At 32.9% G+C, this 22,883-nt stretch overlaps 1 protein-coding gene and 2 long non-coding RNA genes across 4 annotated transcripts; all 3 read left to right on the forward strand.

The window, feature by feature from the left end:
• The first annotated feature begins 10,157 nt into the window (after positions 1-10,157).
• Positions 10,158-12,666, forward strand: LOC133816214 (uncharacterized). Of its 2 annotated transcripts, none has more exons than XR_009885081.1 (3): positions 10,158-10,292; positions 10,373-10,448; positions 12,340-12,666. It is a non-coding gene; the product is annotated as an uncharacterized LOC133816214 (long non-coding RNA). The 2 variants fall into 2 exon arrangements; XR_009885082.1 differs by lacking the exon at positions 12,340-12,666 and adding an exon at positions 10,916-11,574.
• A 205-nt stretch (positions 12,667-12,871) lies between these two features.
• Positions 12,872-14,260, forward strand: LOC133814561 (uncharacterized). The gene has a single exon (XM_062247504.1). The coding sequence runs from the start codon at positions 12,872-12,874 to the stop codon at positions 14,258-14,260; it is 1,389 nt and encodes a 462-aa protein (XP_062103488.1).
• A 3,810-nt stretch (positions 14,261-18,070) lies between these two features.
• LOC133816215 (uncharacterized) lies at positions 18,071-19,785 on the forward strand. Its single transcript, XR_009885083.1, has 4 exons — positions 18,071-18,264; positions 18,343-18,418; positions 18,886-18,947; positions 19,561-19,785. It is a non-coding gene; the product is annotated as an uncharacterized LOC133816215 (long non-coding RNA).
• Positions 19,786-22,883: the final 3,098 nt, after the last annotated feature.

Raw genomic sequence — 22,883 nt, forward strand, 5'->3', positions numbered from 1 at the left:
CGTCTACACGTCGTTGGCCAAAAACGCGGTCAACACAAGTATATGAATGTAATAGTAATTTTATGCCATAAAGATAGTGTAGGAATGAGCTATAAGATTTTTCTTTAAGGAGTTTAAAATTTTTATGAATATCATGATTTTATGGGGTTATGTGTTCTAGAAAGAGAAATAAAAGTATTTCACATTTTTTAATTTTTAATTTAGAAAAGAATTTTTTTTCTTATTTTATGGTTAAAATTTTGAAAAGCATGGTTAAAAGTTGTATAATTATTTTGAAATATGGTTTTATAAAAATGAATTGTTGATTATTAAATAAGTTTATGCCTTTTTTTCTAATTAAGCCATGAATAGTTTGTGAGTTTGAATGAGAATGTGGAATTTAAATCTTAATGCATGTTGTTGGAGTGATTTTAAAATGACTAATGGTAGCAAGCATGCTAAGAAAATAGTTGGTAATTAATTTAAAAGTTTAATTAAGCTTGCTGATTTTTTGTAAAATTGTCAAGAAATAAGAACATGATAATTCCAACCCTTACATAGTTTTCAAGAATGGTCTTACGTATGGGTGTTACACGCAACTATATTTTTACGCATAATTATATGTTAATTGAGTAAGTCGAAGGTCCTTGTTTGAATACATTTAAGATTGTTATGTGTAATGACATTATTTTCCATTATTTTATATGTAACATGCAAGCATGATTTTATATGTGAATCATGATAGAAATTAGAAAAGTGGCGCAACTTGTTTAAGATGGGCGTCACGTGTGTCATGCACATGTGTGATATGTTTGACGTGTTCATGTGTGTTTTACGTAATATTAAGACAAGTGTTTAATTGTTATTCTAGGTTCGTTGTGAAGTTGTCACGCTCTTGCAATTGCTTGGACTTGAGGTAGGGAAGTTAGCTAGATTTCTGTTTTGTTTCTAAATGAACTCTAGTTATGAGATATTTATGGATTTGTAGTTTTTGTTTGCATAACCTAGTGTTGCATCATTATTAAAGGCATACGTGCCTAAAGTCTGGACAATATAGGTGCCAAGTAAAACATCGACAATATGGGTGTCATGTAAGTGACCAAAGGAGAGTTACATGTGACATGGATAATAGGGGTGCCGTGATCTTATATTGTATGATTATGTTAATGCTTCATTTAATCTTATGTTTATGTTTACGACTTATGTTATTATGGTTATTTTTTCATATGATGTCACATGGATAGACAATAGGGGTGCTATATGTTTATGTTTCATATAATTTTATGTTTATCATTATTACTTATGTTATGATGGCTATGTTTTTATATGACTTATGTTGATATATAATTGTTATAAGAAAAGTATGTTATGAACTACTACAAAAATGAAATGGGACGACAGTTTAAAACTGTTGTATGACGTTCATACATTAGTTTTAATATTGTTGGGTCATGCAGTGTTGTACCATGGACTAACATGAGTTCAAATAAAAGTGTTGCTCATGTGTTACATAAGACGAAAATTTTCGTACAAGCGTCGTCCCCTGTGGTACATGAGACAATACTTTATGGAGATGGGTCGTTACATGAGACAATAGTTTTTAGACAAGAGTCATGCCCTGTGATACACGTGTCAACAATTTTGTAGGAACAAAATATATATAAAAATCATTTTTTAAAACCATACATCCAAAATTCCAAATTGTACAATTAATACAGTATATCCAAACAAAATTTCAAAAATAAAATTATATTATCAAAAGTATACTTGTTTTTACTAAGTACAACTAAAATCTACATATTTACACTAACAACTAATATGTTACCCTAGTTGCAACTCATCCCATTGACTTCAAGTCTCATTGTTTTCTAAGTGTATGTCTTCATTCCACCATGCTACCCAAATTAAACTTAAAAAATTAGATAACCAATTCACAAAGTAGTAAACAAAAAAGTCCCTCACAAACAACATTTAATCAAACAATGTACATGCAACTTTAAAACTCCACAAACTCCTCAAATAATTATTTGAAATAGCAATTACACAAGTAGTTCAATGAAATATTCGTTGAACAATATGTATGCCTATGCATATGTATACTTGTTCAAACCAAAGCTAATAAAAAGAAACACAAATGGCTAGCTAGCTAAGAATGAACAAGTAAATATATATGATAAATGAAATTGATAATCAGCTATTCAAACTCCAATAAAGAAGGCCACTGCGCATGTAAAGACACCATATTACCAAGGTTAGAATTGAAAGAGAACTTGTCATATATAGAAACACATTACTGGATATCTTTAAAGAACAATTACTTTGAGTAATTTGGGTAAATTTGAAACTAAAAACTATATAAAGTAAACAATCCATAATAAACAAATTTGAAACTAATAGATTAAAGAACAATTCACTTGGATTCATTTGGGTAAATAATTTGTTTTGCTTCTATGTTCAAGAGGAAAGGAAACTTACTGTGCAATCTATGGGGCTAAGCAGCGGAAGAAAAGAAGCGCATAGCTGTAGAAGGCCAGCCAGAGGCACAGTTACTTGGTAAAGAGGGCAGACTGTAGAACAAAAAACCAACTGATGTACATGAAATTGAATTCATTTTCATAAAAAAGCACAATTTCTTTAAACAGAAATTATAAATTTTATTATAACACCAATTGATGATGACTCATTTCTCTATTCAAACCATAACAAATACATCATGAAACTCACTAATTAATTTATATTCAAACCAACTACGAAAAGAAAGCGCAAAGTTATTATAACACCATTTTCTATCTTGTCAATTAAATCTAAATATGTGTATAGTGTATATATAATTCCTTTATATGTATATTGGAGGCACAAATGTAGCTTAATCTGCAAACTATTCTTTGAAACCAAAAAAACGACTGGAAAAAAATAACTGCTTCAAATCGTTTGGATAGATGAAAATACTCAACAACCCAGTAGATAACAAGAAAGAACAGGTTCCCAACCAATAAATTCCATATTATTTCTCAATCCTAAACTTTTTAACCAAATAATAAACCACAATAGACAATATTAAGTTAATTCTAACAGAGGGAAGTAAATGCTTCATGATACAAGTTATTGAGGCCTACCGGTGACCTGCAAAATTTAAAGAACTGAAACTAGGAATCCAAAAACAAAAATTCATTAACATTATGAAAGCCATTCATGTTTGCATATTACATAGTACAAGCAATGTGTACTATTGATTAAATGCTGGATTGTGATACATGCGAACATTTGTAAAGATATTCTATAAGTTGTACTTAGTTTCTGCATTAATATTAAGAAAAGTGATTCATATTAATTTGCATATCTATATATATAATCAAACTCTAGCTTGTAACTTTATAACAAAGAGAAAGAGCATTATTTCAACTGGGATTCAACTAAAATTTACCCAACAATAACGAACTTCTAACACATCAGATCAAAATTAAATTGCATAGTTTTGATTATAATTTTATTATGACATAAAAAACAAGTAGATAATTGAAGAAACGAACTCATTCTAAATGCAATTGAATAATGAAACAACATTACAGAGAAAAAAAACTCAATCTAGCCAAAAATTTATTCATTCCCGTAAAATTTGATTAATATTGATTACATATATAACGACACACATGCAATTTCCATTTCTTTTATATTCAACCGAATATTATTGTAATGTCACGTAAAATCTCTTAACATAATTTGCGGAAAAACATAACCATTTTCTAAAATAAGGTAACCGAAAATCCATACAAAAAATAACTTTTCAAAACATGCAAGAGTTCGGAAGTATGTGCATACTTAAAAGAAAATCTCAATGTCATAATTTTAAAATATTTAACAAGCCCAAAGTAATTTCTTAGTTATCATATGGGTTCTAGTCCCCAAAACATAAATTCCCAAAAGGTCGGTCCACATGTCCATCCTCGCAGATAATCTCCAGCGCTCACTGATCCACTTTGCCTTTGAGCTGACCTACAATACGAAACAACTAGATAAGTGAAACGCTTAGTAAGAACAACTTAACAAACACAACCACATAACAGAGCAAGAACTTAACTAAGTGTAACTAGGCAGATAATCAACCAAGAATAGGTTCTGATGAAACTGAACCCTAACATACAATTTAAGAACGTTCGAACGTCCTGGAAAACTTATGGTCATGCCTCATAACCAAAATTTGTATCCTGAAAGTACACCTGCACACAGAAAATCTCAAAGCATACATACAGTCTTAACAGGTAACATACATACTTACTTACTCAGTCGTATCATAACATACATACTTACTTAGTGTTCCAGAGGAACCTTCAACATAGCTAATCAACATATTATATATCTTAGCATAGCTTAACATTTCTTAGTACATCTTAACATATCTTACCACAGCGTTGATGGGTGTAAACTAGTTACACCGTTTACCTAGACTCCTAGAAGAATTCGACATACTTTCTTAGTCATAGAGATTTGATTCCGGAATTAACTTACTTACGTGTCACGGAGTTTAACCAGACTCTTATGTCACAGGAGTTAAGCCAGACTTCTTACATATTGCGGTGGCCAACTAACCTTAGTCACACAATCATCAGTGGCAAACTAGTTTCTCACTTAGTTCCCCGGTGGCTAGCAAGAGTTCATAGTTGTCATGGTAGCTAGCCGGACTCAGAATCAACTTACTTATGTGTCCCGTAGTTTAACCAGACTCTTATGTCATGGGTGTTAAGCCAGACTTCTTACAAATTGTGGTGGCCAACCGACCTTACTCACATAGTCATCAGTGGCGAACGGGTTTCTCACTTAGTTCCCTGGTGGCTAGCAGAAGTTCATAGTCGTGGCGGTAACTAGCCGGACTGCTTACCTTAGTCATGAGTATGCGAACCCTCTAGGACCACAGTCTTGAGTAAACCTTCTAAGACTAGTTCAAATTATTAGCTTATAACTTAGCTATCTAAACTAGTCATTAACATGTTGTAGCAAAACATATCATAAGTTGTCTTACCCGGATTCCTTAGTGCTTGCTTGTGGAAACCTTCTATGCAAAAGCAAGCCTTCACGCTTAGATAACACTGTAGTGAAACCACACAGTGACTCAAATTAAACTATGACATATTCTTATAGTTAATATTCCACGATAGCTACATTCAATAAAGTTCTCTTAGAGACTCTATACAGACATTTCTCTTATACAGTGTATAAGACCAGATTCCGCTTTAAATAAATTTACGGTTTCCTAAGAAAAATCGTCCTTGCCGCAACATGCTCTCCGTACTGTGCATCTTAATATTCTATCTCTAAAAGACTCTCTCAATCGTATTACGCATATTTTGGTTACTTATAAAAGAAGTTTTAAACGACTCTTAATCTTATAAAACCACAAACTTTCTACTCAAGTACGGAGTTAACCGTTTTCCATTCTTTACCCAAAAATACTGCGTTTCGACCTTTTTCAATTTATTATCTGTTAACGATAATACTTTTCGATTTACGGTTTTATAAAACCTAACTCCCATTTTTACCATCTTTAAATCCATAACCTAGGATCTCTATTATGTCATTTTCAAAAAGAAAGGGAAATTGGACCCCGAGTTTAGAAAATGGTAAAAATGAATTATCAATAACCTTAAATTAATTTGGGATTTGTTAGATATCCAAAAATTTAGCTATTTTTTTAAAACAGCTTCATTTCCAAGTCCGAACCTAACTTTTTCATTATTCATTTTAATGTGATAAAAATCCCCCTTTTAAGCTCATATTCAATGTTAGGTTCTCTAACCACAACCCTTTAAAATCCCGTTCACGTATTATGCGTCCCAATGATGGGAACTAGGCGAAAGCTCACGTCAAAAATTCAATTTAGGTTAGGAGAACTAACCTCCCAAAACTCATTTTTTTGTCATGGTTTGAATTACTATTTTTCTCCGTTTTTAGGTAACTTAGAAAAATTACTACTCTTAAACCGTGACATATTTTAATTTAAAATTATACCAGAGCTTTAATACCTATCTTAAAAAATTTCTTACCAAGTTTCAAAAATTTTGGGAGGGCAAAACCCATTAAACCATTTAAAGAAATTTGGGCAGTGCCTGCTTCCCAAGAGTTTTTCTCAGATTTTTAGGGTTCTTAGAAAAATTATTTCTCTCATATCGTAGCCCAGTTTTTTTTATAATTTTACCAGGATAATTAATCATATATAATTTAGTTTCTCTCAAAATTTCATAATTTTTAGGGTAGAGGAACCCATTCAAAAGTGTAAGACAATTTGGGCAGTGTTTGCTGCCCAGCAATTTCGTTTTCAGATTATTAGGACAAACTTTAAAAAACCATTATACTTTAACAATTTTGCATTTTTCTCTAAAAATATTCTTTGATCCTTATACATATTTAAACTAACATTTTACCAAATTCATAGCTTTTGGCTCAGTAAAACGTGCTCAATATTCAAAACAATCTGGGCAGTGCATGCTGCTCAGAAATTTTCCAGATTGCATCAAGATGCCCAAAAGTTCATAACTTTGGTTTGAAAACATCTTTTTTTTTTTTTTAAAAAAAATCCTAAACTCAATTAATCATCTAGAACTATGAAAACATACAAATTATTTCCACAAACAGAGGTAGTAGGGTACAATCTATCCCGTTGGAAGTCTGACCACGAAAACTTGGTAGCATGCATTTCTACACATTCTAGCAAAAATAAACACAACTAGCAAAACTCTGGCCACATGCATGCATGCAAATCAGCCAATCTAACCCTCGAGCATAAAATAAACTTCAAAAACCCCACAAAACAACCTATGCAACAAGATCTAACATCAATAACAAAAACAACTCAAAACCAACCAAAAATCTACATTTGATGGTTTTAGCTTGGGAGATGAGGTTCCCTTAGCTTTTCAAAGTTCCTCCTTTTGTTCTATACACTCAAAACTGAGCCCTAATAGTTCCACATGCAAATTTTTAAAGGAATGTTAGGGTAGAAGATGGAGATGAGTGGAAAAACATAAAAACTCTAGAATTCTTACCTTTGTTTTCACTAGATCACCAAAAAGCTTCAAACTTTGAGATCCTCCAATAACCACATCTCTTGAATGCTAGAATACACGATCCATGCCATGCATGACCATTAATCACATGCATGCATGGCAAAACACCTTAGGATTTTGGGTTTGAAGAGGAAAAGAAGAGGAAAATAGAGTGGGGTTCGAAACTTACTCTTCCTTAGTGTGCTCTTGGGCTTCTCCTCTTCTTTAATGGGGAATGAGTGCTCTTGCTCCTTGGAGAGAAAATGGCAGAAATGGAGAGGGAAGAGAGAGCTAGCTTCGGTTTTGGGGAGTGAAATGGAGAGGTATTTTTGTTTTCTTGAGGAAAAGAAAAAAAAAAGAAATTAAAAGAAATAATGATTGGAGGTGTAAGAGGGAAATGATTGGACGTTGAGCCAATGGGTGAGGTGGCCTCTTACTCTTCCTAGGATAGGTGTCATAGATATTTGAGTACATTAGGGCATAGCCTAGCTGCCCATCACACCCTCTCTCCTCCTTTGAAAATGACTAAAATGCCCTTGCCCATTTTAACTCACTTCTAATGCACTCAAGGGCCCTTTGGTAATTTCACTCTTCAAACTTAACAAAATTTTTACCCTATAGTTTTTAAATATCTCCAAGCTAAAATAAAATAAATGTGACCAAAAATAAATTTTGTTACATAACATAATATTGGTAATTTTATTCAAATTGACCAAAATGCCCTTAGATGCTCGGGTAAGAATTTCCATTCTTAAACACGGTAGATTGGAATTAAATCATCAATCAAGTTTTTTTAAACTTATTGGCTCGACTATAAGGTTCCTGTGCCAGACAAAATTAATATTTTTATGCCATAGTATTTTCTATTTAATTAATCTGTTATTTTTACCCGATTAGGGTTTTTGACCCGGTCCACGACCAAAGGTCCCGGTTTCTAAGAAAAAAAACGCACTTACCACAACATGGCTAGCATTCAAACATCACAACTTCTTGTAACATAAAATGTTCACCTGACATAATATATAATACAAGGAATTAAAATACCTGAACTAGGGTTTACCCGGTACCCTAAACGTGGGGCGTTACAATTATACATTTGTTCTTTATCAGCTAATAAAATGCTATTATACAAACACAAGTCATATATTTGCATACTGGCCCATATATTTTTGTGAGCACAAAAGAAAGCAGAATACCCATAGATTCAAATTTCTGATCGACAACAAGAGATGATTTGAAGATTTCACCCATCGACTCCTCTTTACCAAAATAATTTTTTTCCCAAGCTCTTAACACCACCCTCGACACTGCGCCTATCGCAGCACACTCCGTCACAACCCTCCTCAAGCCCCAGGCTGCAACCAGCCCCAACCCTAAGGATCAAGACCCCGACAGAGAGTGCGCTGCCATATCTTAGCCCACCAGCCACGAAGAGAGCACCACAGATATGAGGACGCCAACCACGGGGAGAAAGCATCATCATTGTTGTCGAACCCTCTAGTCACATTCGTCGATGCCACCACTAGCCAGCCACTGCTGATTTCTGCAAAAATAAAGAGAGTGGGAACAAGATATATGACATTTAGAGAGAGAGAGGGAATATGAGTGGCTGACTAAGTTTGAGACATGAGAAAGGGATAGAAAGAGGTAGGATTAGGGTATTGAGAGAATGATTACTACCAACAAAAACTTAAGTAAAAAACTAGTAGGTTTTTTTTTAGAATTGTTAAGGTTTTTATCTTAAGCTTAATTTTTTTAATTTGTTTTTTTTAAATATATTTGTATCTTAATAATTTTTTTAATGTAGATTTTTCTAGAATTTGTTATTTATATTTTGAATAAAATTAAATTAGTTAAACATATAGTATACTAAATAATTTATTAATAACTAACATTAAATATTATTAAAAAATTTTGAAAAAAAAATATTATTAAAAAGTTTGACAATATTTGAATAACTCATTTCCTCCAAAAAAAAATCTCATTTTTAATAGCTATTTAGTGTTGTAAATTATTAAAAAAAATTATGAATATATTAAAATAAGCATAAATTTAATTAGTATTAGATAAGAATATTGTATTAGATTAGACAATAATTTGAATAGAAATGTCGTCTCGTATTAAAAGTAGACATGTGACGATAATCGCACTAGAACTGCCGTCTTATGTAAGTTTTAATTTGCATGACACAACAGTTCGAGAGCATCTGTTGTTTTATGTATAATTTTAACACGAGACGATAGTTATACTACAAATGATATATTATGTGTATCGTCAAAGTATAGTTTTGTAGTATATTGTATGATTATGCTTATGCTTCATTTAATCTTATGTTTATGTTTATGACTTATATTATTATGGTTATGTTATCATATGATGTGACATGGACTATAGTGGTGTAGCACCCACATTATTTTGATATAATATAGCAAATAATCACATAATTGCATTGCATTTCATTACATATCATACAACATGTATAATTTGAGCATATGCATATTCTTATAAGTGTTTTCATGTATAAGTATAAAAGTTGTGTATGTGATGTCTATATGTATGCTCAATATTATTAACCATGTGGCATTTGAGTTGTCTTTTATGGGTGTTTGATGTGCTCAAGATATGAGAAAGTATGAAAAATATGGACAAGGCATGGAATTAAGTGAGGAAAGTGAGATATAGAAGGCAAAAGATGTTAAGTGGTGAAAAATAGTACAATGTCGATTACTAGTATTTCGGGGTAAAATTGAGTATTAGTGGATTTACCAAATATAATTGAGGTATGATTAAGGTCTCATTGATGAATTAAAAATGGTTTTAGAACCATTAGATCAATTCTTGATGGGAGGTATACATAATCAGTGGTATTGATGCAAAGTGAAAACGAGCTTAGCATAAGTGCGCTACGCTCGATCGGGTAAGCATAACTATTGGGTATGAACTCATATGGACCTAAGGTTTGGTGTGAGTGTTTTACACATAAGGATAATAGGCCTAGTACATGATTAAGTCGAAATTATTGAAGTGATAAGGTTTTCATAAGTCAAAAGGTGAAATAATGAGGTGCAAGGTGTCAAATTTTGATACAATAAGGCCAAATCATTGAAAATAAAGAATTTTCATTCAACCCTATCACTTTGCACGACCAAGACTCTGAAAAACAGAGAGAAAAGAAAACCAAAAACCATCTCTTGGCTGGTTTGAAGAAATTCTAAGGAGATCCAAGTGCAATCAAAGCCAAAGAAGTGGATTAAGCTTAGTTCTAGCATTTTTATGGTAAGTTCTTGTACTTGGAAGTTAAACTATGTTTTTGAATTTTTCTGAGAGCTTATCTATGATGTTTTATCTTTTCTAAGATATTTCTTGGTGGTTTCCAAGTGGTTTGAGGTTTAGAAAAGCTAGAAGAGATTGTTTTCGCCGAAAAGTTGCTCGGTAAGTGAAATTTTGTGTTTTATGAGGTTTTGGGGTTCTTGGAGTACAAGCTGATTTTTGGTTATTTTATTGAGTTTATAAGATGGTAGATATGTTTATAAATATTTGAATAGACGTGAAGACTCATTTAATTTGGGTGATGATCTAGGAAATTAGAATTTTATCAAAATCGGTATATGATAATTTTATGATGAATCATGTTGGTATTTGGGATATATGGTTATGGCAGGTTATTTGATGTTGATTATTGGTTGATTTTGATATTTGAGGATAGCTAAAATTAAGGGGAAACTCTGTCAAAATTTCTCCAAATGTATAAGATAAATCTAACGCTCGATCTAGGTGGTTTAAGGCATTTTAGGCATGATTTGGATATGAAATTTGATATGATGTTTTATGGGTATTTTTAAATGATAGTTCAATGTATTACTGCCATCATTATGATGAGAAATCCATGTCATTGTCAGGATAAGCACATCAACACCTAAGACACCACTTGTTACATGGTGAATTATATTTTGGACAGAAGATAAGTAAAGTACTCAACTGCAACACAATAATTACATGTTATGTGAAAGTATGCATTATATGAATATTTTGTGAGTAAGTAGTATTAACATACATTGACACTTCATCATAAATTTGTATGCATGGCATAATAGTGATACGGTAAATTATTATATGATATAAGACCATGCATGATATTATGATCATTATTATATGATGCCTTAGCAAGTTTTGTGCAACATAAAACAAAAGTTGTAACAAGAAGTTTAAGTTCAGTGCCACTGTTTTGAAAAGGCAAATGAAAGTGTTAATAAGTGTAAACGGAGGCCTATAATAGGCTTATAGTGGCTGCCCAATAATTTGGGCTAGGTTTTAGTGAACCAATTATATTGTTTGCCATGTTTCCATTTTTATTTCTCCTCCATATGAGTTATTGTTATATGTATTGACACCAAAGTGTGTGGCCACCTTAACTCTTGAGCCCAACGGGGCAATGATGGAATAAGGTTTTTAATGTGCCCTACTGTGGCGATGGCTAGCCAGAGGAGAACCCATGGGATTTTATATGATATGTGTAACAAGGCCTGCAAGCATTGGCTTAATCAAATAGTGTGCACAATTTTAAGGGGCCCAATATTTAAAAAGAAGTTGTGTATGTGATTTTTCTGGGATTAGTAGGCTATTACCGAAGATTTGTTGAAGGATTTTCCAAGATAGCAATGCCATTGGCACAACTGACGAGGAAGAATCATAAGTTTGAATGGACTGAAGCTTGTGAGAAAAGTTTTTAAGAGTTGAAGCAAAGATTGGTTTCTGCTCCAATACTTATTATTCCATCTGGATCAGGAGGACTTGTGATTTATAGTGACGCTTCAAAGCAAGATTTAGGGTGTGTGTTGATGTAGAATGGTAAAGTCATAGCTTATGCTTCTAGACAATTGAAGGACTATGAACAGAAGTATCCAACACATGATCTGGAGTTGGCAGCAGTTGTTTTTGCACTAATGATTTGGAGACATTATCTGTATGGTGAGAAGTGCGAAATATATACCGATCATAAAAGTCTCAAGTATTTCTTCACTCAGAAGAAATTAAATATGAGACAAAGGAGATGGTTGAAGCTAGTGAAAGATTATGATTGTCAAATACTTTATCATCTTGGAAAAGCAAATGTAGTTGCAGACGCACTGAGTAGAAAGTCTCACGGTAATGTGTCATTTTTGAGGAAATTGACAAGACCACTTCAGGAGGACATGTGCAGAGCGAAGATTGAGGGAATCACAGGAAGATTATCAGTAATGACTATTCAGTCTACCTTATAACTTCAGGAACATGCATTGCTTTGCTTACTGAGCTTTAGGCTCACAGTTGTCTTGTGTTGCAGGTAGAGAAAGAAATGAGTGAATGACATAAGGAGAACTGAAGCATGGTCCTGACCCTGAATTGTACATATGAACATATCGACCTTTTTGTGGGTTATTTCAGCTATCAGTGTGATGTTTGTAATAAAGTATGAAGTTATGTCTTGAAAACAAATTGGATTATTTAATACTTATGTATAATATGTTTGAGACACACTTTATGTTTAATGTAAATAATGTGAAATAAGTTTTCAAGTTTAAAAAAAAAATGTCCAGACTTCCGCAGTAATAAATTATGATATAGTTTTAAAACGTAACACCTCAAATATGGTTTTAACTAATATAAGTGAGGGTGTTACAAGTTGGTATCAGAGCTATGGTTAAAATGTTCTTGTAGACCGTTCATATGTACACATTGAGGAAAGGATAATGCTCAATTCACCTCTAAGTTTTATGTGTGCATTTATTATGTGTTGATTGCATGCCTCATGTGCATTTTTGGCTAAATGACATAAGTTATGGGCATTTTGTCTTAAGATATATATAATAACACAGATGGATCGTGAAAATGCAATGGGGGCTACTGAAGGCTCTTGCAGTAATAAATATGAACAAGAAATGGCTCTACTTCAAGCGGTAGTGAATAGACAAGCTGAACAAATTGAGAAGTTGTTAGCAGAACAACGACAAAGACAAGCACCATCACCACCTACTGAAACTCCAACACCTCCACAAGCCCCACCTGCAGTGCACCCCATGGAACCATTATATGAACGGTTCCGAAAACAACACCCACTAGTATTTGAAGGTAGCACTGACCCACTTGATGCACAAGACTGGAAGAGTTCTTTAGAAGACATCTTTGAGTTCATGCAACTAAGTGATAGGGAAAAGGTTTCTTGTGTTGCACATACACTGAAAAAGGATGCTAAGATCTGGTGGGAAGTGGTTAAGCCGACTAGAGAAGTGAATCAGATGACTTGGGCAGAATTTGAACTGGTCTTCAATGAAAAGTTTTATAATGAAGCTGTGTTGACTGCTAAAGTAAGTGAGTTCACTAGATTACAACAAGGGGATCTTTCAGTGGCTGAGTACGCGAGGACATTTGACCGGTTAGCCAAGTTTGCACCAGACTTGGTTAACACTGAAACTAGTAGAGTGAATCGCTTCTTGGAGGGTCTGCAACCAGAATTGGCTAGAGATGTGGATATGGTACGTACAGGGCCTCTTTCTTATGCTCAGGCTGTGGAGAAAGCTTTGAGAGCTGAACACAAAGAAGAAAAGATAACAAAAGCTAAAGCTGCTACTAGCATGCCTCGTAGAGACACTCCATTCAACAAAGAACAAAGCCGCTTTCACAATGACAACAAAAGAGGGGCCCAGAATTTCCAATTTAGACAAGGACAGAATAAGAAATTTAAAGGAGGTCAGAAAAACAGGCAATCTGGATTCCAACAACAACCACGATGTCAAACTTGTGGAAAGAATCATTTCGGGGAGTGCAGGCTTCTAACTAAGAGCTGCTTCAAATGTGGCAAGGGGGATCATTTTATCAAAGATTGTCCATTGATGAAGAACCAACAAAATAAGGATGAACCTCAAAGGACAAATGCTAGGGTGTTCACAATTACTCAAGCTGATGCTGATACCAACAACTCTGTGGTATCAGGTGATATTTTTGCATCTGGTATTCTCACTCATGCATTAATAGATTCAGGTGCCACACATTCATTTGCATCCTTGACATATGTAAAAAGGTTGGGTAGATCGTGTGAAAAATTGTCAGAAGTTTTTAGTACAATGTTACCATCTGGAGAGATTTTGTATTCTACTCATTGGTTGAGGGGGGTTCCTATTTGCATTGATGGTAGAGAATTATATGATGATCTAATAATGTTAGAGATGCACGATTATGAAGTGATTTTGGGTATGGATTGGCTTTAAAAGTATAATGCCACTATTGATTGTAGAAAGAAAACAGTGATATTTAAGGCTTCGAAGGAAGATGAGTTTATGTTTACTGGAATGACATCAAAAGTTGCATTCCTTTAATTTCTGTTATGAAGGCCAGGCAACTATTGGAAAGTGGATGTATGGGTTATCTCGCCAGTGTGGTTGACACTTATAAGGAGCAAAAGTTAAAACCGAAAGATGTACCGGTAGTTAGAGATTTCTTAGAAGTGTTTCCAGAATATTTACCGCGATTGCCTCCAGACAGAGAAATTGAATTTTTGATCGAGCTACTTCCTGGTACAGCCCCTGTGTCCAAGGCACCTTATAGAATGGCACCAGCAGAACTAAAGGAATTAAAGATACAGTTGCAAGAACTCCTGGATAAAAAGTTTATCAGGCCTAGTTTTTCACCATGGGGAGCTCTGGTGCTATTTGTGAAGAAAAAGGATGGGACAATGCGAATGTGTATTGATTATAGAGAACTGAACAAGTTGACAGTCAAGAATAAGTATCCACTTCCTAGAATGGATGATCTTTTTGATCAATTACAAGGAAGAGGAGTATTTTCAAAGATTGATTTGAGATCTGGGTATCACCAATTAAAGATTAGAGAAGAGGATGTACCAAAAACCGCATTTCGAACTCGATATGGCCATTATGAGTTCCTTGTAATGCCATTTGGATTAACTAATGCTCCAGTTGCATTCATGGACTTGATGAACAGGGTGTTTAAGGACTACCTTGATAAGTTTGTAATAGTGTTTATTGATGATATCTTGGTGTATTCTCGATCCAAAGAAGAACACGAGGAACATTTGAGGTTGGCGTTGGAGAAATTAAAAGAAAAACAACTCTGCCAAATTTAAGAAATGTGAATTTTGGCTAGAGAAGGTGGCATTTTTGGGCCATATAGTCTTAAAAGATGGTATTTCAGTGGATCCATCAAAGATTGAAGCTGTTAGTAAATGGAATAGACCAACAAATGATTCAGAAGTAAGGATTTTTCTGGGATTAGTAGGCTATTACTGAAGATTTGTTGAAGGATTTTCCAAGATAGCAATGCCATTGGCACAACTGACGAGGAAGAATCATAAGTTTGAATGGACTGAAGCTTGTGAGAAAAGTTTTTAAGAGTTGAAGCAAAGATTGGTTTCTGCTCCAATACTTACTATTCCATCTGGATCAGGAGGACTTGTGATTTATAGTGACGCTTCAAAGCAAGATTTAGGGTGTGTGTTGATGTAGAATGGTAAAGTCATAGCTTATGCTTCTAGACAATTGAAGGACTATGAACAGAAGTATCCAACACATGATCTGGAGTTGGCAGCAGTTGTTTTTGCACTAATGATTTGGAGACATTATCTGTATGGTGAGAAGTGCGAAATATATACCGATCATAAAAGTCTCAAGTATTTCTTCACTCAGAAGAAATTAAATATGAGACAAAGGAGATGGTTGAAGCTAGTGAAAGATTATGATTGTCAAATACTTTATCATCTTGGAAAAGCAAATGTAGTTGCAGACGCACTGAGTAGAAAGTCTCACGGTAATGTGTCATTTTTGAGGAAATTGACAAGACCACTTCAGGAGGACATGTGCAGAGCGAAGATTGAGGTAATCACAGGAAGATTATCAGTAATGACTATTCAGTCTACCTTGTTAGAGAGAATCAAACAAGGTCAATGTGAGGATCCTTACTTGGTGGAACAAAAAGGTGAATTGGAAAGTGGGAAGGTCAATGAGTTTAGTGTGTCATGTAATGGGATGCTAAAGTTCAAGGAAAGAGTTTGTGTCCCTAATAATGAGGAGTTGAAGAGAGAAATCCTTATCGAAGCTCACAGTACCTTGTATTCAGTACATCCGGAGACGACCAAGATGTTTAATGACTTGAAAAGACACTACTGGTGGCCCAACATGAGAAAGGATGTGGTCGAGTTTGTAGCCAAGTGTTTAACCTGTCAACAAGTGAAAGCTGAACATCAGAAACCTGCTGGTTTACTACAACCAATACAGATACCAGAGTGGAAATGGGAAGAGATTACTATGGATTTTGTAGTTGGATTGCCAAAGACTTCTAAACAACATGATGCTATCTGGGTTATAGTAGATCGATATACCAAATTAGCACACTTTCTTCCGGTACACATGACTTATACTATGGATCAGTGGGCTAAATTATATGTTCAAGAGATTGTTAGACTTCATGGAGTGCCAATATCTATAATTTCAGACCGGGATGCTCGATTTACTTCATTGTTTTGGGAAAGTTTGCAGAGAGCATTGGGCACAAAATTGAAGTTTACTACGACATATCACCCCAATCTGATGGACAATCTGAAAGGACCATTCAAACTCTTGAAGATATGCTTCGAGCTTGTGTCCTAGATTTTCAAGGATCATGGGAGAAGTATTTGTGTCTGGTAGAGTTTTCTTATAACAATAGCTTTCATGCAACGATTGGTGTAGCACCGTATGAAATGTTATATGGCAAAAAATGCAGATCACCAATTCATTGGGATGAAATGGGAGAAAGAAAGTATCTTGGTCCAGATCTGGTCAGAAGGACAACTGAAGCAGTAGAGAAAATAAGAAAAAGAATGTTAACTGCTCAAAGTAGACAAAAGAGTTATGCTGGTCGAAAGCGAAGAGAAGTGGAGTTCAACATTGGGGACAAGGTATTTCTGAAAATTGCCCCTATGAAAGGAGCAATGAGGTTTGGAAAGAAAGGGAAGTTAAGCCCAAGATTTATTGGACCTTTTGAAGTATTGGAAAAGGTGGGAAAGGTAGCCTATAGACTGGCATTACCGCTATCATTGTCAAATGTCCACGATGTTTTTCATGTCTCATTATTGAGAAAATACGTGCCAGATCCTTCACATGTGCTAAACTACGAACCAATAGAAGTTGAACAAGACCTAACATATGAAGAAAAACCAGTGAAAATTCTTGATAGAAAAAAGAAAGAGTTGAGAAATAAGAAGATTTCACTGGTTAAGGTCTTGTGGAGAAGTTCAAACATTGAGGAAATGACATGGGGACGGGAAGATGAAATGAGATCTAAATACCCAGAGCTATTTGGGTAAGAGAATTTCGAGGACGAAATTTTTATAAGGTGTAGAGGATTGTAGCACCCACATTATTTTGATATAATATAGCCAATAATCTCATGATTGCATTGCATTACATATCATACAACATGTATAATTTGAGCATATGCATATTCTTATAAGTGTTTTCATGTATAAGTATAAAAGTTGTGTATGTGATGTCTATATGTATGCTCAATATTATTAACCTTGTGGCATTTGAGTTGTCTTTTATGGGTGTTTGATGTGCTTAAGATATTATAAAGTATGAAAAATATGGACAAGGCATGGAATTAAGTGAGGAAAATGAGATATAGAAGGCAAAATATGTTAAGTGGTGAAAATAGTACAATGTCGATTACTAGTATTTCGGGGTAAAATTGAGTATTAGTAGATTTACCAAATATAATTGAGGTATGATTAAGGTCTCATTGATGAATTAAAAATTGTTTTAGAACCATTAGATCAATTCTTGATGGGAGGTATACATAATCAGTGGTATTGATGCAAAGTGAAAACGATCTTAGCATAAGTGCGCTACGCTCGATCGGGTAAGCATTAATATTGGGTATGAACTCATATGGACCTAAGGTTTGGTGTGAGTATTTTACACATAAGGATAATAGGCCTAGCAGATGATTAAATCGAAATTATTGAAGTGGTAAGGTTTCCATAAGTCAAAAGGTGAAATGATGAGGTGCAAGGTGTCAAATTTTGATACAATAAGGCCAAATCATTGAAAATAAAGAATTTTCATCAACCCTATCACTTTGCACGACCAAGACTCTGAAAAACGGATAGAAAAGAAAACCAAAAACCATTTCTTGGCTGGTTTGAAGAAATTCTAAGGAGATCCAAGTGAAATCAAAGCCAAAGAAGTGGATTAAGCTTAGTTCTAGCATTTTTATGGTAAGTTCTTGTACTTGGAAGTTAAACTATGTTTTTGAATTTTGCTGAGAGCTTATCTATGGTTTTGTCTTTTCTAAGATATTTCATGGTGGTTTCCAAGTGATTTAAGGTTTAGAAAAGCTAGAAGAGATTGTTTTTGCCGAAAAGTTGCTCGGTAAGTGAAATTTTGTGTTTTATGAGGTTTTGGGGTTCTTGGAGTACAAGCTGATTTTTGGTTATTTTATTGAGTTTATAAGATGGTAGATATGTTTATAAATATTTGAATAGACGTGAAGACTCATTTAATTTGGGTGATGATCTAGGAAATTAGAATTTTATCAAAATCGGTATATGATAATTTTATGATTAATCATGTTGGTATTTGGGATATATGGTTATGGCAGGTTATTTGATGTTGATTATTGGTTGATTTTGATATTTGAGGATAGCTAAAATTAAGGGGAAACTCTGTCAAAATTTCTCCAAATGTATAAGATAAATCTAACGCTCGATCTAGGTGGTTTAAGGCATTTTAGGCATGATTTGGATATGAAATTTGATATGATGTTTTATGGGTATTTTTAAATGATAGTTCAATGTATTACTGCCATCATTATGATGAGAAATCTATGCCATTGTCAGGATAAGCACATCAACACCTAAGACACTACTTGTTACACGGTGAATTATATTTTGGACAGAAGGTAAGTAAAGTACTCAACTGCAACACAAGAATTACATGTTATGTGAAAGTATGCATTATATGAATATTTTGTGCGTAAGTAGTATTAACATACATTGACACTTCATCATAAATTTGTATGCATGACATAATAGTGATATGGTAAATTATTATATGATATAAGACCATGCATGATATTATGATCATTATTATAAACGGAGGCCTATAGTAGGCTTATAGTGGCTACCCAATAATTTGGGCTAGGTTTTAGTGAACCAATTATATTGTTTGTCATGTTTCCGTTTTTATTTCTCCTCCATATGAGTTATTGTTATATGTATTGACACCACAGTGTGTGGCCGCCTTAACTCTTGAGCCCGACGAGGCAACGATGGAATAAGGTTTTTAATGTGCCCTACTGTGGTGATGGCTAGCCGGAGGAGAACCCATGGGATTTTATATGATATGTGTAACAAGCTCTGCAGGCATTGGCTTAATCAAACAGTGTGCACAATTTTAAGGGGTCCAAAATTAAAAAAGAAGTTGTGTATGTCCTTTGACATTGAGTAATCATTAGCATTGCATGCATAACTTTGCTTACTGAGCTTTAGGCTCACAGTTGTCTTGTGTTACAGGTAGAGAAAGAAATGAGTGAATGACATAAGGAGAACTGAAGCATGGTCCTGACCCTGAATTGTACATATGAACATATCGACCTTTTTGTGGGTTATTTCAATTATTAGTGTGATGTTTGTAATAAAGTGTGAAGTTATGTCTTGAAAACAAATTGGGTTATTTAATACTTATGTATAATATGTTTGAGACACACTTTATGTTTAATGTAAATAATGTGAAATAAGTTTTCAAGTTTAAAAAAAAATGTTCAGACTTTTGCAGTAATAATTTATGATATAGTTTTAAAACGTAACACCTCAAATATAGTTTTAACTAAAATAAGTGAGGGTGTTACAAGTGGTGTCATGATCTTATGTTGTATGATTATGCTTATGCTTCATATAATCTTATGTTTATGATTATTACTTATGTTATGATGGTTATGTTTTTATATGACTTATGTTGATAAATGATTGCTATAAGAAAAGCATGTTAATAATTTATGATATATGTCGCTTATGCTATTATGTTTTTTTTTCCTTTCTTGTTTGTATTTCCTTAGTGGGCTTTCAACTTACCCCATTATTTTCCTCCTTGCATGTAGACACTAAGTAGACTTATTTGACACGTATATTGAGCTGAGTCAGTTTCCAAAAAGTATGTATGTATGTTGTAGGGAGCCAATGAACAAGGAAACGATCTAGAATGCCATAGTGCCTTATAGTCTTTTCTTATGTTAATTTATCAGCGGGATGTATTCATTTATTTTAAATTTGCATTAAATTCTCTTTTGGATCAAAACTCTGCATTTATTTTCAATAAAAACCCTCTGTATTTTTCAATCAAATTATGTAAATCTTTTAAGTTATTATTAAAATTAGTATTTTAATAAAGATAGACAATTAGAGGCATTATAAATCAAAAGTACATTTTAGTTTCTATTATATTTGGTTAATCAAATAGTAATAAAACTTTAAACTTAAACAAAATTCAATATACAAACCAACTTTGTGGGTTATTAAATAGTATTTTGTTATTTCATCATATTTAAAAGTTACCGGATGGTATTCTAAATTAACCTATTTATAGAGAAATTTCAATAGATATCTAAATAAATTTATAAAGAAACCAAATGTCATCTTAAGCATCATAAAATAAATTATATTACAAAAAAAATTTAACTATACTTATTTTTTTAAATGACAACTCATTAGTTACTAAAATAAACTTGAAGGTTAACAAAATGTACCTTAAATAATAATATATCATAATATAACTTAAAAATAATTAATTAGTATATTAAGATGTCTACAAATAAGTTTTGGAAGTAGCCAAAATGTATATTAAATAAACTCGAATGTTACCAAAATGTATTTTAAATAATAAGATACCATAATATAACATAAAAATAATTAATTGGTATATTAATATATCTATAAATAAGTTTTGGAGGTAATCAAAAGATATCTAAAATAATATGATATAAGAATAAAATTTTTTATATAAAAAAGTAACTAATATGTATCATATCAGTATCGTAAGCAACCAAAATTTAACTTTTTACAACTTAGAAAAATATAAAAATATGGGGAAGCGAGGTTAGCCAATTTGTACTTGACATGTATATGTAAATAAGTTTTTTTTAAGGTATTTTTTAATTTAATTTACATTATATGTATATTTATGTAAAAACCTTTTCGTAAATCATATGAGATTTATGACTATTTGCAAAACCAGTTGTGATTTTTTTTTTGTCGTAACACCACTTGAGTCTTGACACAACAAGGTAGCACCAATAATAAAGCGGTCAATTTGATTTGACCAAAAGTTGACCCGCCAACTCAAAATTGATGACTTGTCTATTAAACGAGTCAATTTCATACGCATTGCTTGCTGCTGCTATTTGTCCCAGATTCGAATCACATTTTAATCACCCTCCTACGTTTGATTATTATTATTATTATTTATCATCATTATTAGCACTTTAACATTCTATTTTTATAATTAGACTGTTAGACCATTTTTTTAAAGGATTAGACCATACTTTTACATAGGTTTGATAATGCAAATATAATTTTAAATAATCAATATAATGTCCGAGTATATGATCTTATTAATCTAACCCAAGTAAATGATCCAAAATATTCAATTAAATATGTAACACATGTAAATTCGATTGAATCATTAAATTTAGAAGAAAGACAAAATTGAATCATTAAATTTAGAAGAAAAACAAAATTGAATTGGATGGAAATTTTAAAATCCAAATCAAATATCACCACCATGCTTTTCTTTTCTTATTATTTTCATGTGTAGACTTGCTGACACTTTTTTGGCACGAATTATAGAAATAGCATTGTTGATATGACTTTTACGCAATTTAATAAATTAAGCATGGAAATTAGTTTTGCCAAAATATAATATTTAAACAATTAATAAATAAAACCGAACTAGTCATAAAGCATACTCAAGTGGGCAATGGAATATATATGTACTTCAATTTGAAAATAAAAGGTCAAATATATAATTCAAATTTCAAGTCGTTAATTTAGTATAGGGCCAAGCATTAAGTATGAAAGCAAATAATTATTCAACCAAGTTGTTGCTTTATTATTTAAAATAATTTATAAGGGCCACATTGAGTAGTTGTTTTGCTTTGAATTGAATAGCAAGTTGAGTGGTCGAAACAACTAGTCAAAGGGTGTTCGGCCGGCTACGATTAGGTCCAAATACTCATATAATCCTTTTCTTTAAAATGGGTCATAGAATTCATACAAAAGACTGCTTTTATCTTCATCTATTGGCATTTAATATTTCAATTATTCAAAATTCAACCATATAATAATAATAATAATTCTAAATATTGAGTTTTATACTTGTTGAACACAAATTTGGTCAACGACAATAGAATCAATAAATGATAATAAATTATAGAGAAACGAGTAGTAGGAACTAAACTACAATAAAAGAACACAAAAATTTATAATGGTTTAGCCCAAAAAATTAGTAATGACCTACGTCTACTTGACACTTTTAGTGAATGATTCTCAAACACAAGATTAGATGAACTTTCAATCGACCAATTATGTTTCAACAAGTAGTATACCTACCACCTTCGAGCAGACATACACTGATATTATAAATTATTACCGAGAGAATCTTACTATATTTTGTTGGCTTCCCTAGTCGATTTGCCTGGACCAATGTTGAGATCATTTGAACTTCTTGTTACCACATTTCTAGTACTAATGTCACGTGACTATGTTGAATTTTGGGGATAACAATACCCAATATAGATTTTATACCACTAGCTATTTTTGTTTAATGCAACTTAAGAAAATCT

This window comes from Humulus lupulus, chromosome 2, assembly GCF_963169125.1.
Source record: "Humulus lupulus chromosome 2, drHumLupu1.1, whole genome shotgun sequence".
In the NCBI taxonomy this organism is placed as follows: Eukaryota; Viridiplantae; Streptophyta; class Magnoliopsida; order Rosales; family Cannabaceae; genus Humulus; species Humulus lupulus.